Consider the following 19,851-nt stretch of genomic DNA (forward strand, 5'->3'; position numbering starts at 1 on the left):
TTGTTATTCACGAAAGGTACAGCTCTTTCAACAGTTGAGGGGAGCAAGGGAGTGAGCAAATGCTTTTGCAAGTGGCATAATACTGGTGATTTATTACATTTTATGCTATTGTGCCCTGTGTTTGTGGAATTAAGAAAGAAGTATCACTTGCCAATGTTAAGAACTTGGAGTGTAAGGCAGGTACATGTAGCTTTTTACTCCATTTTTGCGATTTTGGATTTGTAAATGTATACATATATTGGACATGCTTTAGCATTAAGAGCCCATTTTTTACAAATGAATAGTTTTTGACTTGTTGTAAATATTTGAATCTGTATACGTGTATGCTGGATTTTAGTCAAGGCACCCACACACTTGTTATTACCGTGTGTATAATGTATAATTTATTTGATATCATGTTATTTTTACATTTATAAAGCGCACAAAGCAGCCCTTGGGCATGGATGTTGCATTGCTATCTTTTATGGGCACATTATATTTCTGAAATAAAGAATATATCTACCCATCTACACTTCCTGGAACCAAGTTGGGTTGGGCACTCTCTTGGGTGGACACCTGGGACCCCTCTAAGGTTTTCCTAGAACGGGAAAGGACTTTGTTCCTCTGGTCCTGTAAGTATAGAGTTTAGACTAAGGAAGACTAAGGAAGAGCTTTTGACCTCTGGTCCTTTAGACTGGGTAACCCATCACAAACTCTGATTCTTTGTACTGTTTACTTAGTCATCTCCCATTGAAAAGCACATAGTCTGTAGGCCATCGTCCAGACCATCATGAAGAAGCCAAATAGGGCTTTCCCCAATCTGTACAATACGTGACCCAGGAAATAACCGCTTAAACCCTGAGAGATGGTTAGGTCACTTGGGGCTCAGCATCCTCCCTCAGGGCTCATTCAACCATGGATAAAGTCTTAAGCCAAGAAGGCCTCTGATGTTGTGCTCCGTTATTCTGTTGACTTATTACTTGTAAGGAACTCATGGAGGCAACAGTAAAGACAGACACAAGTGGTCACAGTTCAAGGGTGTTTATTAAACTGTATAGGTAGGTTGTAAAAATGCCTAATCTAAACCTAAATCTAAGATTGGAGCAAGGTACATCCCTCAAATAATAAAGCAGTCCTAGTGGCGTTGTGTCAAATAAAAGGGGCCGATACTAACAAAGCTATTGCCAATCCTTACAACTAAATACAAAAAGTGTGGGATAGTGTTCACAAGGAAGAAAGAAGTATTCACAAATAAGTCAGGATGTGGTACAAGAAAGAAGTATTCACAAATAAGTCAGGATGTGGTAGCCGGGGGTCCCCTTTCCCCACCGTTTAAGCATGGGACAAGGCGGGACTCCAGAGCACAACACACTCATGAGCTTTCCCAGCATGAGATGACAGTTCTGTTCTTAGGTATCAGGACCTTCGGTGCTTAAGTCTCTTTTCTACAAAAAGTCTCTTACCTCCGAGGGCCTGGTATGTTCAAAATTATAAACACAAGTACCTTTCAGATTGTGCTTGGGTGATGATTCTTCGCCCCTCGGTCCCCCTCTTCCGGGCTCAGACCCTTCTTGAATATCAGCCTCCCACCATCCGGTTCACCGTGGCTTTTGTTGGTGTGTGATGGCTTTTCACCACTGGATCCCCCTCTTGCGGGTTCAGACCCTTCGCAAATATTTGTCTCTCTCCAAGTCTTCATGTCTTTTCAAACAGTTCACTGTGGACATCATTGGGACTTCAGGCTTCGCCCCTTCCCATCGGCATCATTCTGTCGGGTTCACTCTTGCCAACTTGCTAAGCACACAGTTCTTTCTATTTTCTAACTATGCAGGATTCATCTCCCTTAGCTTTCCAATTACATGCAGGTCAAAGACTTGATTGTACAGGGGGGTTGCTAGACCCCTGTATGATCACTTTGTCCTTTTCTTTGCAGCTCTCCTAAGGCCTTCTTGTATTGGTAGTGTTTCAACAAAAGGGAGATCAACCAGAGTCTCTCGAGTAAGCATCCACGTGGTGACGGAACCCTCTGCAGCTGGTTTACCCCGTATTTGTAACAGTTCTTTGAACTTTCCTTCATTTGCAACTTTTGTTCAACACAGTTTGGTTTCTTATCGGTTCTCCCCTCGACTCACTGGCTGTGATGAACCGCTTGGCTTTTCTTGTCTCTGGAGTCAAGGACGGTACCACGGTAGCAAGTCTCTCTCTCCCTCCCCCTCTCTCCCTCTCTCCTTCTCTCCCTTCTTCCCTCCCTCTCTCCCACCCTCTCTCCCACCCTCTCTCCCTCCCTCTCTCCCACCCTCTCTCCCACCCTCTCTCCCACCCTCTCTCCCTCTCTCTCTCCCTCCCTCCCTCTCTCTCTCCCTCTCTCTCTCCCTCTCTCTCTCCCTCTCTCTCTCTCTCCCTCCCTCTCTCCCTCTCTCCCTCCCTCTCTCCCTCTCTCCCTCCCTCTCTCCCTCCCTCCCTCCCTGTCCTGATTATCAGTGTAGGAGGGCTCTGCATACCGTTGACATCTGCTGCAACACACGCTGGCTATTGTTCACAGTCTTACCATTCCTTTTGCAGAGGCTTTGCAGGTCTGGGTCGGAAAGGGCAAGGTTGCTTCTTTCCTTGTCGTCCCTTCGGTTCTCGCCGCCATTCTCCTCCTCTTGAACTGCCGTACTTCGATAGCTGTGTTGTCGTGCAGTCTGCCTTGCTCGTCGTGTGCTCTTGTGCTCCTCCTTTTATCCCTGTGGGAAAGGGCCGTCAGGTGTGTGTGATTCTGGTCAATTGCCTGACCCTTGTGTTGGGACATGTCAGGTAAACAGCTCTGGTGTTAGTCCGTTGTCTTTCATGGTGTGCAAAAGTGTTTGTGCTGGAAAAGGTGAGGGGGCTGAAGGTAGAGTGTATGAGTGTCCTACCTATGTAGCAGGATGGGGAAAAGGTGTGAGAAGAAGGGGAATACCGCATCTCACCCGTCAGTGTCCCACTTCCACTCCCCAGAGCCCCCCCCCATCCAGTTGGTCGTCCCTCACTGGTCCACCCCCAGGAACTGGATCCAATAGCGATGGCCATGTCCTGGCCACCTGAATGACAGATCCCTGCGGACTGATAATTGTGACACCTTCAGGTTTCTCACACACTCCACTCGGACGCCTGAAAATCTGGCAACAAGAAGATCCCCTTACTGTTCAATTGTCCACCCCTGATCTCTAGTTCTGAAATAATGCTTTTTAAGAAACTCGTGAATCGGTGTAGGTGTGGTCTGGTCCTCCCTACTCATGACCACGTGCCCACCCATAAAAAGCTCTGCTTGTGTCTTCACTAAAGGGTTGCATTCCTTGTTAAGGGACTGCAGAACAGTGTTTAAATACCACCATGTTGTGGTTTATTTCCTATTGCAGATACACAAACACATGTATTCAACCTCTGGATGTTCTATCTCCAAACAGCTCTAGAGAAATACTTTGAAAAACCTTTGGCATCCATTTATTTTCAAGTAGTCCAAGCCGGTCTGCTTTCCCAAGAAATGAACAGTGAGTTGCCACACAGGACTTCTACAGAGATCTGTGATAAATGGCTTTAGCAGCTTTAGAACAGTGGTATTCAAAAGTGTTCATACCGAGCCCCACTTGAGTAATAATATTGTTTCTGCCCCCCGCCTCCCCACCTAGGGATTGCTCCCCCTCCCCCACCAGGGGGCCCAAAGGGTGTCCATGGAGGCCAAAGGCTCTTTAAGATATAAGCAGATGGTCTACTGCGTATATTTGGTATTTAAAGCAGTCACCTTAATAATTTTTCATATTAAAAACAGTTATCTTAATCCCTTCAGGACACCACTAGGGGGGCAGCAACCACTGCTTTAGGATCTCTGCACTGTCCCCATGAACAGGCTTCATATAAACTCTGCCTACCTGTGGGTATGCTGATATCGGTGCCCCAACGGTACCAGAGATTCTCCCCATACTTGGTGTCACTGTTCTGCAGGGCTCGGATGCTCATCAGGTGGTTGGCCCAGGCCTGGGCTTCCATGCACAAGCTTGTGTTGATCTGCAGCGGCCCCGACTTGTGCATGCTCCGGTACCTGTTGTGCTCATTCAGCAGCTCTTTCACAAATGCACCACTATCCTTCTCTGGAACCAGAAAGACAATTTGTTAAACTGTGGGTCAGGGCATGCGCTGAATGACAGTGTGATTTGTGAAAGGCTATTGGACAGTGCAGTGTGACAGAGAGTGGCTAGTAGTTCCAGTAAATTGGTTAACAGTGTCAGTGGCAAGATGACCATGCAAGTGACTCTGACAGTGGCAGTGGATGGCTCAGAGTGCCAGTAGCTGCTGCAGTCTGTCATTCCAGCTTAGCAGTGCAGCACAAAAGTGGAAGGATGACAGTGCAAAGCGCCAGTGCCAGACTGACCATGCACTGTGACAGTGGCAGGATGACAGCTTAGTGAGGCACACACTCAGGGGAATGTTCACAACAAGCTAATACCAGTTATTCGCCTTGTAAAATTGAATGCATGTATCCCTGCTCATTCCTATGAATCTGGAACGGATCTCTGACAACTTTCACTTGGCATACAGGAAAGCTGAGCATAAAACAAAAAGCTCAAATCACTCATTGCTTATTTCATTCTGCAGTACACAGTACTGTTTTCACACTGCCAAGAGAAAGTATTTTCCTTGCACAATGTGGGAGCCTCGCGCCAAAGACATTCCTGTCTTGCATCTTCTAAGAATGGCCAGGCTCACCACAAAAGCCAGTTAAAAAATGTCTCTCCTGCAATTACTTATTCAGCCAAGTTGAATTGGGTAGGAGTGTGGGTACAAGAGTGGAGGGACCATGAAAGGAATGTGCAGAGGGGCACAAGCACAATGATAATAAGAGGAGCCACATCATCCTGACCTGCTCCCCACCCCTCACAGACTATGGAGGAACATGACCAAATAGCCACAAGCTAGCTGTAAGTGACAACACTCTGGCCAGAAACTGCAGCATGCAGTTCCCACCAGTCTATAAAAAGGAATAAAGGGGGCATTTCTCAATCATGCCCCTCTATGCTGTAAGGCTTTGTGCATGACCTATGCAGAACATGAGCTCTTCTTTCTATCTCACTTCCCCTGCTTTTTGTTCCTCTCCAAACTAGAATGGGTTTCCCACTATTCCGTGCTTGATAATTTTATTGGGGCGTTTCCAAGAAAGTTCATTGCATGTGGATAATCTTAAACATTGGCAGATTGGTAGGAATCCCAGGATGACAAGAGGGTGACGCCAAGTGGCAGTAAAGCAGTATATGTGCTTTCTGCATGTCCTCTTTATTCTTGCTGGCCTTGGAGAGCACACACACTCTGCTCTGACCTCCAGAGGTCCACACGTGTATCATTTGAAGATTTGTCACAATCTCTGAAGAATGTTTTTGGCTGTATTGGACACAGTCGCGGACACAGATTTCAGGCTCCAGCATAAGAAATGCATGGGGCCAGCTCGGAGAACATGGCTCGTGGAGAATAGGATGGTGTAGTGGTACAGTGTGTTTCTGTGGGGGTGGGTGGTAGTGGTGTGATGGAGGAGAGATTCAACATTATCTCAGAAACAGCCAGGAAAGACCCAGTGCTGTGCAGCATTGATTGGGAGTGACCAGAGGTGTTGTAATGGAGGCAAGGAGTAAGTAAGTAATGTGATTGTGTATTGAAGCGGCTGAAGAGACAGTGTAATGTATAGAGTGGGCAAGAAATGAGTCTGTAAGACAATATTAGAGGATCTGTGAGACTTTAATATAGAATACATGCAGTCTTTAGGGGGAGACCCTGGGAAGGCATCATGTAGATGGGAGAAAGATCCAGACTAAAAGTGGAATCAGGTAGGGGTATGTTAGGAGGGATGAAGTGAAAAATGTTGAGCAATATGGAACCAAAAGGAAGACTACTTTGGAAATGGATAGTAGTAAGTAGACTGATGAAAGCAGGGTGACTGTTTCCCCTTCCCCTCCAACTGCCAACCTTCAAAACTCTCCTACGATCACTGCAGACAACCTCCATACTCTCATGCACCATGACGAGAAACAAAGCAACGCACAGCAAGAGGACAGCTTTTCCCACACCCTGCATGGGGGACATACACATAGAACAAAGATGGACTGCATGATGCAGCTACACAACGCCTCATGGCGTGTCCTAAGAGCAGCTCATTTTAAATGTTGCCGTTCATGGCAATAGCAAATACTTGGATATCAAAAATCTATCCATGCACTAGAACAGGGGTCTGCAACCTTTGACTCTCCAGATGTTTTGGACTGCAACTCCCATCATCTCTCTCCAGCATAGGTAATGGTCAGGGATCAGGGGAGTCATAGTGCAGAACATCTGGGGAGCCGCATGTTGCAGATCCTTCCACTAGAAGTAAACATGAACAGATGTGCTTTCCAAGCCCTTCTTTTCCTGTCACAGCAAAATCACTTATTGGTGTACAGCAGCAGGAGAGCTCGTGTCAAAGCATAAAGTCATGGATTGGTCAGCAAATAAGCCAATGTACAGGCTGAACTACTAGTGGTTGGTCGACTAAGCATGATCCTCACTGTACTGGATGTCCACAACCCATATGCCCTTCATCCTTGGTCCACCTACATTGAGGAGCGTAACAGGTCTGTATTCAGCTTTTAAACCAGTCCATCAATGACGTAAATAGTCAACAACTAAGCTCACCTGGTACGGCAGCAGATGCATTCAACACGGCTACTTTTCCAGAAACATCCTCCTCCTCTTCATCCGTGATCTTCGATCCAGCAGAAAGGACATTACGTTGATAATACCCTGGGTTGGTAATGTTGCCGGTAGGGTTGTATTGGGCTACCACAATGAACATCCCCTTTCCATTGCAGGCCAATCCAACTCCCATCTCCTTGGTGCTGCGCCAAACCATCTGCGTAAAGTGACCTTCAGAGCCAAGACAATACATAAATCATGGAATACTTTAGAGGCGAGCAAAGTCATTTCAGTGACAGTGTTGCAGAAGCCACTGACTACCTCCATCACACTTGCACATTATTGGACATAATCAGTGTCAAGAGCTTCAACTTTGTGAACAGAAGCCTTCATCTACAAGGCAAAAGAGGACGTCATATCATAGATGTCAGTGAAAGTTGGGCATACATTTTTAATGAATGCGCAGGAGCAAGAAGTGTAGTATGATGGAAAATCTATTCTTCCCGTCTAAAGGGTCGGGCAAGATGCACAAAATATAGATGAGCTCCTCCGATCAGTGGCTGAAATGCAGAAAATGGAATGGGATAATGGGGTTCATTGGCTTTTCAATAAGTGGTGCTGCTAGATTTGAGATTTTGCAGAAACTTTGAATTTAATTAGGAAGAGAATATATGAGAACCAAATGCAAAAAATACAAATAAATTGCATAATCGTCAAAGAAGTCACATTCTCCATTTAACAGAATTGACAGAATTGTGTGAGTGTGTGATTTATAAAGCCGGAACCTAAATGGGAAGCAATGGAGGGCTGTACATAGCGGATGCACACAGGGAGTTGGAAGCAGGTGCAGGCGTAGTCTAGGAGCTGGAATGTGTCACGGGTGCAAGGGAGAGGAGAGCGGACTAGGTGGTCATTCACGAAAACTAATTAAGAGGTGTTCATCCCTTTGTTTACTAAGTGGACACATTTTTATTTCAGGGAACATGAGGATTTCACAAGATCAGGCACTATTATAATAAAAGCATGCAAAACAGTAGCCTTCTTGACTTTTCTAGATTAAGTAGACAAAAGTAGCCATTTGATTTGTGGTCATTTTTAGATCAACTTGATGACCACAAGATCTAGATTCATTGTGGTGAGAGAACACCAGCCAGAGCCCCAAAGGAATCCTTATAGCACCATGGAGCAAAGTCATAGTTATAGACAAATTGTCATAAAACACAGAGTGGTGAAGCAGTCAATGAGCTGTATTCCCTGCTGTTGGAGTTGCGGATGAACGTCAACAGCAGTTGCCATGGAATGTGGGTTCTCTCAGGGGTCCTTAATATCGCTAGTTTTGTTTAAGTATTGCATGTGGCCACTTTCTCTCTGGTCTCTACATAGCCCCAATTGGCGGCCTTCAGTCAAGCATGTGGCCTTTCTGAGGGGTCCCAAAAACCAAGTGTGGCATTTGCAACCATGAAATGCATACAATCTGTGAAGTATCTGCAGAGCTGATGTACTTCACTTTCGTGCTGAGAATACTTAGGCCTACCTCAGGTATTTAGAAAACGTGGAGACTTGCTGGCCACTCCATCGGCTCAGTCAGTCACGAGAGGAAGAAGAAATATCAAACATTCAACCAGACTAGAGACCTGCAAGGACGTCAACGAGCTTACCAGTATCGGGTTGGTGACCAGGGCTAGAGAAGTCATAATTCTTTTCCTCTTTGTACCACGCATCTGCAACTTCCTGACCTGAAAGTTAGTCCAAAAGGAACAAATAAAGAATACTTCCAGGACTGCTAAAACAATCAGGTTGTTGAAATTGGTAAAATAGCACTAGCACTTGTACGGAACACATCCTTCACCATGAAGCAGTTATACACAGAAACGGTCAGGATGAAATTTCAGCAGCGCTGAGATAACACTGCAAACCAACTATGAGTATATACGTTCAGGCTTCAGAAACTTGAAATTACGATATGCTACCAGTTTATTCCAAACCTAAGTTGTCAGCAGCCTTTTAGAGAAATGCACATTAACTCCCTCATTTACAAAATGTATCCCGAACTTGGCTTCCTGTTTTAAAACAAATTTTGCCTCCAACTGAATTGCCATGCAACCGTGACTTAAATATCACTACCTACACTTTCTGGACAATCAAACTTGGAGTAAAATGAAACTAATGTTTTGCTGTGTGCTTTGACACATTTATCATGGAGTGCAATGTGAGGTCTGTGAATTAAACTGATGGTCACAAGGAGGCCAATTATGTCTCTGGTATCTAAAACAATTGTGGTCAGTCACCAAATGTTCTTAATGGTAAAAGAACAAGTTACTTTCTTACCTGTTAACGTTCTTTCGATGGGATGGTCCTCCGACGTATTCCTTATCTATGACAGTAATCACCACAGCTGTGCTGCTTCAGAACATTTTTCGGCGTCTGCGTCCTGTGTCGATGACATCGATACGCTGTCCCTCGAGGGCCTCTGTCGAGCGCCGTCGTCACCGGATGTTATATGTAGGACGCACGACGCCCATAGCCTCAGTTGTAGTTTTTTCCCAGAACGTGTGGCACCAATCTTCTGCCAGTATGACTACAGAAAGCCTTGTGGAAACGTAAGCTGCAATCGCATAAAACATTCTGTAGAGGGGCAGGCTGGGAGGGTGCAATGTGGAATATGTTGGAGGAACATCCCATCGAAAGAACATTACCAGGTAAGAGAGTAACTTGTTCTTCGAGGGAATTGTGTCCTCTGACGTATTCCACATCTATGACAGACTCCAAAGGCAGTACCAATGTATTGAGGTGGGAAAAGAATTTAGAATGCCCAATCAAATTGCAGAATAGAGGACCGCCTTAACAAAGGCCAAATCTTGCCCATGGATAGAATCCAGGGAGTAGTGTTTTACAAACGAATGGACAGAGGCCCATGTGGCTGCTTCACAAATATTATGAATGGGAACACCCCTCTGCAGAGCAGTGGAGGCAGCCACACCCCTAGTAGAATGAGCCCGTAAGCCCACCGGAGGGTCCTTACCCGCCAGACGGTAGCATTCAGAGATTGTCAGGATGATCCAACGGGACAAGGTCTGCTTAGAAACAGCTTGACCTAAACGCCTTCCAGCGTATCCTACAAATAGCCGATTGTCTACTCTGACCCGGGACATCCGTGAGATGCAGAAACTTAAAGCTCTCCTAGGATCCAACCTATGGAGCCTCTCCTCTTCCTTACCAGGATGCGGAGGAGGATAGAACGCCGGAAGAATTATCTTCTGGCTCAAATGAAATTCCGACACAACCTTCGGAAGAAAAGAAGGACAAACCCTAAGGACAACCCTGTCCTTATGGAACACTGTGAAAGGTGGCTTGGTGGATAGTGGCTGCAACTCACTCACTTTGCGAGCAGAAGTAACCGCAACTAAAAATACAGTCTTAAAGGACAACAGTCTCAATGGACAAGAATGTAAGGGCTCAAACGGAGCTCCCATCAGGAACTTTAAAACTAAGTTCAAATCCCAACCGGGCACCTGAAAAAGGTGACGGAGGAAACACATTAGTTAGTCCTTTCAAATATTGAGAAATCAAAGGAATCTTAAAATAAGAACACTCCTCAGACGAGCACTTATATATGGACAGCGCCGCCAGGTAACCCTTAATGGTACCCACTTGCAGGCCCTTGTGGGCTAAAGAAAGCAAAAAAGACAGAACCACAGGAATTGAACACTGAAAAGGATCCACATTCTGTACCCTGCACCAGTCGCTGAACTTTCTCTAATAGCAACAGTACAGGGATTTTGTTGCTGGCCTTCTGGCCGAGAGCAACACCTCCATCACGTCTTCAGGGAGGTCCCAATCCTTGTAACTCAACTTTGCAGAAACCAAGCATGAAGGTTGAGAGACTTCACCTCTGGATGGAGAACCCGACCCCCCCCCCCCCGTGAGAGCAGATCGTCTCAGTAGGGAAGCCGGTGTGGAGGGCAGATGGACCCGTAACCTCTGCAGCACTTGCAGAATGACGGGGACTGGAGGAAATGCGTACAGCAGTGGGAAGGACCACTCCACTATGAACGCATCCCCTAAGGCTCCTCTTGGAGGAAATTCCCGCGAGCAGAATCTTTCGCACTTCCGGCTGACACTGGTGGCAAAGATCCATTTGTGGGGTCCCCCAAAGGGCAAAGATCTCCAAAAGAACTTCCTGAGCCAGCTCCCACTCATGAGAGACCGTGCTCTGCCTACTCAAAGCATCTGCTACCTCGTTTTGGTCTCCGGCCAGATGAACTGCCGAGATCGAAATTTCCTGCTGGGTGGCCCAGAACCGGATCTGCATCGCCTCTCTGCACAGTGGGAGAGACCCTGCCCCCCCCTTTTTGTTGAGGTGGTGCATGGCCACTGTATTGTCGGTCAGAATCAAGACATTCTTCCCCCGCACAGACGGCAGAAAAGCCTCCAGGGCTAGCCTGACGGCCCTCAGCTCCAACAGATTGATATGGAGTCTGGACTCCGACAGAGACCAATGACCGCTGACTGTCAACTCGTTGGCACAAGCTCCCCATCTTTAGATTGCCTTCTACGGCCCACCACAGAAGATCCTGGGCGACCGATGGTGGCACCTGAATGGGATCCGACATCCTGCCGGAGGACTGCGACCACTGCATCTTGAGAGCCCACTGCAGAGATCTCATCTGCAGCCTGGCCTCTAGCACCAGTAAAATGCAGGATGCCATGAGGCCGAGCAACCTCAAGAACTTGAACGCCGGGAGACTCTGGGCATGTTGAAACTTGTCCACCATCTGCAGAATGTGATGAGCTCTCACCTGGGGTGGCGAACACTGCCCCAGGGATGGGTCGAGCACTGCTCCGATGTACTGGAGCCGCTGGGTAGGCGTCAAGTGGGACTTCTTTAAGCTGAGGGAGAAGCCCAGCCTGTGAAGGGAGTGGCAGGTGACTGACAGACGATCCAGGACTTGCACAGGAGAGCGCGCCCTGATCAACAATCATCCAGGTAGGGGTATACGTGAATCCCCCCTTTCCTGCGATACGCTGCCATCACCACCATTAGCTTGGTGAAGACCCGCGGGGCAGAGGTCAATCCGAACGGCAGGACCCGAAACTGAAAATGCGAGTCGCCAACCGCGAACTTCAGGTACTCCCTGTGCTTGGGATGAATCGGCACATGAAAGTAAGCATCCTTAAGGTCGAGAGACACCAACAAGTCCTGAAGTTGAAGGGCCTGGAGGACTTGAGAGAGAGTAACCATCTTGAACTTGTCCTTCCTGAGGAGTTTGTTCAAACCACGCAAGTCCATGATGGGTCTCAATCCCCAGTCTTTTTACGGGATCAAAAAATATGGGGAATACCATTCCTTGTTCCTCTCCGCTACAGGCACCAGCTCTATGGCGCCTTTCTCCAGCAGGGATTTGATTTCCAGCGCAAGGAGTGGTTCCAGACTCTTCAAAGAGACCTTCCCCGGTGGATTGACCCGAGGCCTCTGCCGGAAAGGAAGATAGTAGCTGTGGGCTACGATCACCAGAACCCACACATCTGAAGTAATGGCACGCCATTCTACAAGATGCTGCGCCAGCCTTCCCCCAACCGGCAAACTATGGGACATGGCCTCATGACTGAGCGGAAGTGGCTGCAGCAGTGCCTGAGGGCAAAGAGGCAACTGCCCACGCACCTTTGGCACCTCGAGTACCTTGTTTTCCACCTCTGGTACTCCTACGTTGGCCCCTTTGACTGGCAGGCCCCCTCGATCTACCAAAGGAAGAGTAGTATCGAAAGGAACCTCCCCTCCATTGCTGTCCCCTAGGACGAAAAAGCGTAGGTTGACGTACTGCAGTGCTCAACGACTTCGCTGCAGCTTTGGAGGTCTGCAACCTCTCAAGGCTCTCGTCAGCTTTGCTGCCAAAAAGATGGACACCATCAAAGGGCATGTTGAGAAGCTGGGACTGTACATCAGGCGCAAATCCCGACTTCCGCAACCACGCAAACCTGCGCGTCATGGTGCTCGCCGCCATGGACCGGCTGACACAGTCTGGCACGTCCAGACCTGACTGAACGGATTCACACATGGCATCCTTGCCATCCTGAACGAGGGAAAGAAAACCACCCGTTCCTTCCCTTCGGGAATATGTTCACCCCCCCAATATACACAGTACCACAGAGTATGAGTGAATCTTGCCAAGGCACAAACGGAGTTGGCTGCCTTTAAAGCCATAACTCCAGATGGAAACACTTTCTTCGCCCAACCGTCAAAGCGCTTGTCGTCCCTATGCGGAGGGATGGTAGGGTACGCAGCCTGCTTTGCTGGGGCCGTAGCCGCCTGCACCACCAAACTCTCTGGAGTGGGGTGCATAGACAAGTAGCAGGGGTCGCCACTGGCTGGACGATATTTTTTCGGTAGCGACTTATTCACTGCCGCGAGACTCTCCGGAGCAGTCCAAGCTGCCGCCACCCTTCTTTGTAAGGCCATATGAAATGGCAGCACCGGGTAAACCCTGGTCCAATATATCTATCAGGTCATCCTGTAGAAAATCCCCAGGTGTAGCAGACCACCCCAAGTACTCCGTCACTCTCGACATGAGACGCCTGTACGAAGACTTGGTGTGTGTACCAGGCTCAGGCCTACCAAACTCAACCTCCAGGGAGGTGTCCAGACCACTGGCGTCATGCAAGGATTGACACAGGTATCCATCTGGCTATGAGCAGACAACAGGTCACCAGGAACCTCAGGAGGTACAATCCCCTCCTCATCTGACCCTTCTTCCACCTCCGAGATGTAATCCAAAGGCTGTAATAAATCCCTGGATGAAGGAACAGTAAAAGGCTCAAACACAGGCTTCACTGATTTACTCAGGGCCTTCCTTGGAGGTTCCACGGCCCTTTGGGGCACCTCCGGTAAAGCCTCTTCAAACAGCGTCGAGGGTGTCAATGGAATCGGCGTAGACGTCGAGCGAGGCGCTGACGACTTCGACAATGGCTTCGAGGCCAGAGCCCCAAGGGTGTCCTTTGACGGCCTCTGCACTGATAGCGTCGATGGCTTCCTCGGAGCCAGAGCCTCGAGAGAGTCCCTCGAAGGACATGGCGCTGATGGCGTCGATGCCTTCTTAGAAGGCCTCACAGGCTCCAATGGTCTCGAGGGCGTTGAGGACCTGGATCTGGCACGGCTAGTGCAATCAACTTTTTCCGATCGGGACCTCGACGGCTCCCGATGATCACGGCGACCGCCCGAGCCCGAAGGCGTGCGAGCGGTGGCCCTAGTACATTCCTTGCCGGCTTCTCTCGAAGGCACGGACGGAACGGTGCCCTGCGATTCGAAAATCAACATCATCTCCTTGAGAAATGTGTCCCATTCCACTGGAGATGAATGCTTGTTGGGACAAGCTACCCGCCATCTGCCGGACTCCTCGGACGAGGACGGGGAAGGCAACGGGTGATGGCGCTTCCGCAAATGCCTAGAAGAGGCAGAGGAATGGTGGGAACCACTCCGGGACCGAGACCCCCTGGACTTACGCCGTTGCGGAGAGTTGCCACTCGAATCGTCGGTCAAAAGCCAAGTGGATTTCGACTTACGGTGTTTGGAAACCCTACCTACAGACAACATCTTCCGCTCCTGCAAGGCCTTCGACGTCAAGGACTGGATTCATCGCAGTCATCGGTGGCGTGGCTCTTGCTGAGGCACCACAAGCAGATGTCATGCGGGTCCGTAAGCGACATCTTGGAACGCAGTCCCAGCACTTCTTGAAGCCCGACCTCGGGGTAGAAGACAAAGACATATTTCACAATTAACCAAGTACGAAGAACCGATTCAACAGGAAAAGAACCGAGGCACGCCAAAATGCCGGAACTAACACGTTCGCAGAAAAAACGGAACTGAGGCTACGGGCGTTGTGCGTCCTACATATAACATCCGGTGACGTCGGCACTCGACGGAGGCCCTCGAGGGACAGCGTATCAAAGTCATCGACGCAGGCGCTGAAAAATTTTCCGAAGCAGCACAGCTGTGGTGATTACCGTCATAGATGTGGAATACGTCGGAGGACACAATCCCCTCAAAACTCTCATTCACTTCAGTTTGGAGGAACTTAAGTGCCGCTATTATGTATGTATTTATTTTTTTGTGACTTGGTTAATACAACCCTTACACAAACATTAAAACATACAACACATGGTATGTACAAAAGATGATAAATATGTTTATGTCTAAAACTCCTCCCCACTTCATTTCCTTATGAATTACGTTCTTCCTAAAAGCTCAATGATCATAATAAAAATATACAACATATTTCTTAAAGGTGTATTCAAACATCTAATGGTAGAAATTCAAATTCATAAACAGTTAAACAGTTGGGCCCCAAACATTCCTATGCAATTAATTTTCCTTAAGAGTTTGCAAAAACGTAGTGCACTCACTGGCTTATCAAACATTGAGCTAAACAAGCAATATCACACAGTTTATAAAAGACTCACCTTTAACAACCTCACAAGGGCCACTGTCACTGATAAATGTTGCTCACTCTTTAATCTCTACCAAAGAGACTGAGAAATTATCGCCGATGTGGAGCGGATCAACTTCCCCAAGAATAGTATTCTTTCATCCGCCAACAATGGACAATCTATTAGCAAATGTTGCAATGACTTGAATGTGTCATGTTTACATAGCCTACAAGTCTGTTTTCCTCTGGAAATCACAGCCTAGGGCCCAAGTACTCCAATGTGAGGACACAGTTCATCTTAAACTCCATAAACCATTAGCTAATAGACCCCAAAAACTCCTCAGTCTACATGGAGGGAAATTCTAAATGGCATAACCAATGCCAGACGAAAGACATGGAGGAAAATGATAAAGAAAGTTCCTTACTTTAACTTCTAAAGGGACATCAAAAGTAGCCAGACTGATAAATGGAAGAAATTCCAGCCATATGGATTTTCTGGATGTAATGTAGCAGCCAAGATTTACCAAAAGCTAGCCTTCCACCAAGCAGCCTCTATCACCCTATGCAGTACTTGTGGACTCATGGCATAAGGGAAAACATTGACCACAAAAGTGCATGGATTGATAGTTTAAACTTCAAAGAAAAATGTATGGGATTTGGGGGTCACAGTTTACCCCTATTCTTTAACAAATGAACTGTCCTTTCAGTTGAGTCGTTATAATTGGTAATCATCATCCTTTTGTGCATCAAACATGATGCACAATATCTTTCAGGACACTGAGTGACAGCTAGGCTGTGCATGAATGGGAGAAACCTGCTTAAACTGTGAGAGTTTTGGTACTGAAGACAGAGTTGACCAATGGGAAGAACAACCAGACGAAGAAACCGTAGACAAAGCTTGCTGCATCCTCGTGGACTGTTGAACTGCGCGGTGAAGCCCTGCTGCTGTGCTGAAACTCCTTTTTCCAATCAGCGAGAGAAGCTCCGGAAGGGACGACTTCTTCCCTTGGGTTAGTGGGAACACCTAACCCTTAGACAAACTCCACTGGACGATCTTCCCGAGTGGCTGTACTTCTTTGCTGCTGCAGGACCCGAGTGCCAGGGGTCAAGAAACCCATAGTCGAGTGCAAGGTCTGATCGGCCCAAAAGCTCCAGGAGTCCACAGAAGCAGGATGACCGGAGCTCGAGTCCCCTCACCAGAGTGCAGGACTCAAGGAGTGAAGGATACCGAACCGGTATCCAAGATCCGCAGTGGTGCTGTTTACCGAGCGCTGAACCCGCAAAGTGCTGCTGTTCTGAAAAGAGCCGTGGCTGCCGCCGACCTTCGAATTACTGCCGCAGGAGTCCCCAGATGTCCTCCCTCTTGTCCCCATGACTGGGGGCCAGGAACCCAGGATCTGCATCACTGCAACCAGACAGAAGCCAGCTGGACCACTTTCTTCTACCCAAAAGGTAATGTTCTGACTTGGGGTACTTACCTCAGTGTCTGCAGCTTGTTCTTCCCAGTTGAGACTTGCAGTAGCTGCTTTGCTAAGAGTTGGTTTCATCTCTAACCTTCACAAGTGTAACAGCTTGTGACCGTACAGGGATTTTTCTTCAACAAACTCTCTAACTTTGTGCAAGACCTTTACTATCTAAGAAGTGCCTCTGCTCCATAGACTTTGCTCCAATAGGTTTTGGCTGTCCTGGCTCCCTGCAGACTCTTCTATTCCATTTGACTTTGATACTTACTGTTCCTCATAGGTGATGCATTGGTTTTAAACTAATATTGCTGGAAAAGGTTTTTATCTAGCCTTCATTGGAAGATCGAAAGTGCTCACATGCTCTGAGAACCTGTTTAACATTTTTCCTTTCTCTAACCTTGCCTTTCTACCAACCTCAGAATCTACAAAGTTCACTAGTGATATATAAATGCAATTACTGTCCTAGTTAGTGAAGTAACCTCAGGGTGTAGGAAGTGTGTAAGAAGCATCTCTAAAGAGTATATACTAGCTTTGTGTTCATTCTGGAAAAGTATTTTGAAGTGTATTTGATTGTTATGTTATAACATTTCTATAGCGCCAAAGCCCTAAGGCATCTAGGTGCTCACTCACAAGCAGAAAGAGGACAGTGAGGATGGCCGATGATTAAGTAAACAGTATCGTTTTCAAGAACTTTCTAAAAGCCAAATGATTAGTTTCTTCTGTGAGCACCAAAGGTAGATTATTCCATGCCTTTGACACAAGCACTGGAAAGGAGCGTCCATTTCCACGTGCTCTCTTAGTCCTAGCCACTTGTAGGAGCTGGGCAGAGGTTGAAGGAAGGTATTTGGTGGGCTGGTATATAGTAACCCTTTCCTTTAAATAGCTGGGAGCTGCCCCATAGTTGCATTTTAACAAAGAGTCAGTATTTTGAAGGAGATCCTGGCTGATATAGGCAGCCAGTGCAACTCCTTTCTGGCAGAAGTAGTTGGTTCATACCGTTTCATACCATAAACAATACGAACAGATGTATTCTGGATTTTTTGCAGTCTCAAAATATCTTCCCTGCTGGCACCCCTCAAACAGGGCATTGCAGTAATCCAGACATGGAAGGATAACAGCCCTTCCTAATTTGGCTTGGTTGCTTTTGGAGATTAATGGAGCCACCTGTCTCAATACGCTCAGATAATATTGAGTGTTCTTTTCGATGGCATCTACTTGTTTACCTTATTGACCACTACTATATGGCTGTCCTCCACCAGGAAACTAGAGAAAATGGGAGCCAAGGTCTCTCTAGACTTCTTGGACCCATATATCAGGTTCCGTTTTTCTGGCATTTAGGCACAACCAGTTTGTGGTCATCCAGTTTTTTATTCGGTAGACCTCGTTTAGTTTGTAATGATCTTCCCAATAGTCTCCTGATAACTCCATTGACAACTGGAAGTCGTCGGCATAATTTGTGAAGAAAAATCCCAGTCTTTCCAGTTCTCTACATAGAGGTACTACGTAAATGTTGAAGAACAAAGGGGATAAGCATGCTCCCTGGGGGACACAACACATAATGGTCTCCACCTCGGAGGAGGAGTCTCCCCAATATACCCTAGATCTTCTGCCCTCCAAAAAGGATCGAACCCAATTTATCGTCTCCCCGGCAAGTCCACCCGTGTCTTGCAGTCGCTTCAGTAGTATCTCCTGGTCTAGGAGATCAAAAGCTGCGCTGAGATCTGTAGGATTATTTAGCGTGTTTTTGGAGTGCAGCACCACTGCATGAGATCAATGTATTGCTATAATGCGGTATAGCAAGCCATGTGTTGCCAGTGTAACATATGGATATGTAAATGAAGACAGGCTACTCAGTCAAAAATCACATCATTTTTTTCACTGTTAGAAATTTTTTTTTCTCTCACCCGAAATGCCTCTGTTGCAGGAGACACATTAGAGGATTAATGAACTAATATAATTAACAGTACTAACATGATTCTAATCAAATAACATCATAATGTGTTCTCCAGTGCAAAATGAGGTGGAAAAGACAGGCTCTGAAAGTCATTTTAAACGTGCACTTGGATTAATTTATTTTCTCTGTTCACTGTGTTAGCTGGATGCGAAATCTGCATGCCAGGAAATGAGTAGATACAGTTTCTAAACCGTATAAGCCATGCCATTGTTGAAAGAGGAGGATACATTATTGTGTATTTTGATTGGTGACACGTCACCTTAGGGGCTGTAACGGAGGTTTCCTGAAGAATCTCGGGGAGAGAGAAAGGCAGTGGACATTTTTACACAGCTTGGGTGAGAAGCCTGAGGGGAGTTGCTGTGGGGCTGCCTGATTGAGGGGCGTCGTTCCAGTGTACTGCTGACCTTCACAGGCTGGAGATTCCAGTCAATTGGCACCGGTTTGAGGACCAAAGAGTGCAGATTGGAACTGCATGTCCTCGCCGGGTGCTCCAAAAGGAAGCCCCGAGCCATTTAAAGAAAGCAACCTGTCCAGAGAGTTTGTGTACTGATCTGCTACAATTTTGCTGGTAATTATCTTTACACAAAGCGAGAATGCGGTGTGTGAATGAAAGCTATTTCAGTCAGGCAGCGTAGCGATAGCTGCTTTCTGATGTTGCTATTCAGAAATGCAAGTCAACTGATGCACTGTTCTTTTTATTGTTGCAAAGAATCTAATGAAATGCCATGTATTTTGCAATTGCTTCTCTTATGTTTATTCTAGAAAAGACTGCCTCGCAAAACTGGTAATGTATGATTTTTGAAATGAAACTGATGTAAATCACAATCCGTGTAAAGGCTTCTATTTTCTTCTGTTTTTCTCTGGTACAGTTAGCCCATATCACCTGATAAAAGGGGATGTTATTAGGTAATATATGTCAAGCATTCCATGTGGAAAAAGTTATGTTATGAGTAATTATAAATAGCTGTGTGCGTGGTTCCACTCAGTGTATGTGTGTGTGACTTCTGAGTGGAACACAATCTGATAGTCTGTTGGACGTACATGAGTCAGCAGAGAAAGAGGACTCTGGAAATAGTTTCACTAATGTAAACAAATTAGTGATTATACCACATGTTATTGTGAATACTTTATGGAAGCATAGCTCACGTGTGTAGATAAATCAGTGATAACAGCCATATGTGGCACTCCATATGAAAATGTGGTGTTCTTGAATAATGTAGAAGCCTGAGGCCTCTAGGGATCACAAGAACAGTCTAAACAAAAGAAATGGGTTTTGTATGTTGGGGCCACAAATAAAACAAAGAAATGATGCTCATCATTATACCACAACGAAATACATACCAACTAAATGTATCTGTCT

At 46.7% G+C, this 19,851-nt stretch overlaps 1 protein-coding gene across 8 annotated transcripts in view; it reads right to left on the reverse strand.

The window, feature by feature from the left end:
• LOC138471946 (uncharacterized) overlaps window positions 1-19,851 on the reverse strand; it is an 835,353-nt gene that overhangs the window by 55,065 nt on the left and 760,437 nt on the right. For all 8 annotated transcript variants that reach the window (XM_069609830.1, XM_069609827.1, XM_069609832.1 and 5 more), the window contains 3 exons: window positions 8,313-8,390; window positions 6,655-6,885; window positions 3,870-4,088 (listed from right to left, as the gene is read on the reverse strand). In XM_069609830.1, the coding sequence (XP_069465931.1) occupies window positions 3,870-4,088; window positions 6,655-6,885; window positions 8,313-8,390 (528 nt within the window). The remainder of the gene's footprint in view (window positions 1-3,869; window positions 4,089-6,654; window positions 6,886-8,312; window positions 8,391-19,851) is intronic.

The sequence above is a fragment of the Ambystoma mexicanum genome, chromosome 8 (assembly GCF_040938575.1).
Source record: "Ambystoma mexicanum isolate Mex_15411 chromosome 8, UKY_AmexF1_1, whole genome shotgun sequence".
Lineage (NCBI taxonomy): Eukaryota > Metazoa > Chordata > Amphibia > Caudata > Ambystomatidae > Ambystoma > Ambystoma mexicanum.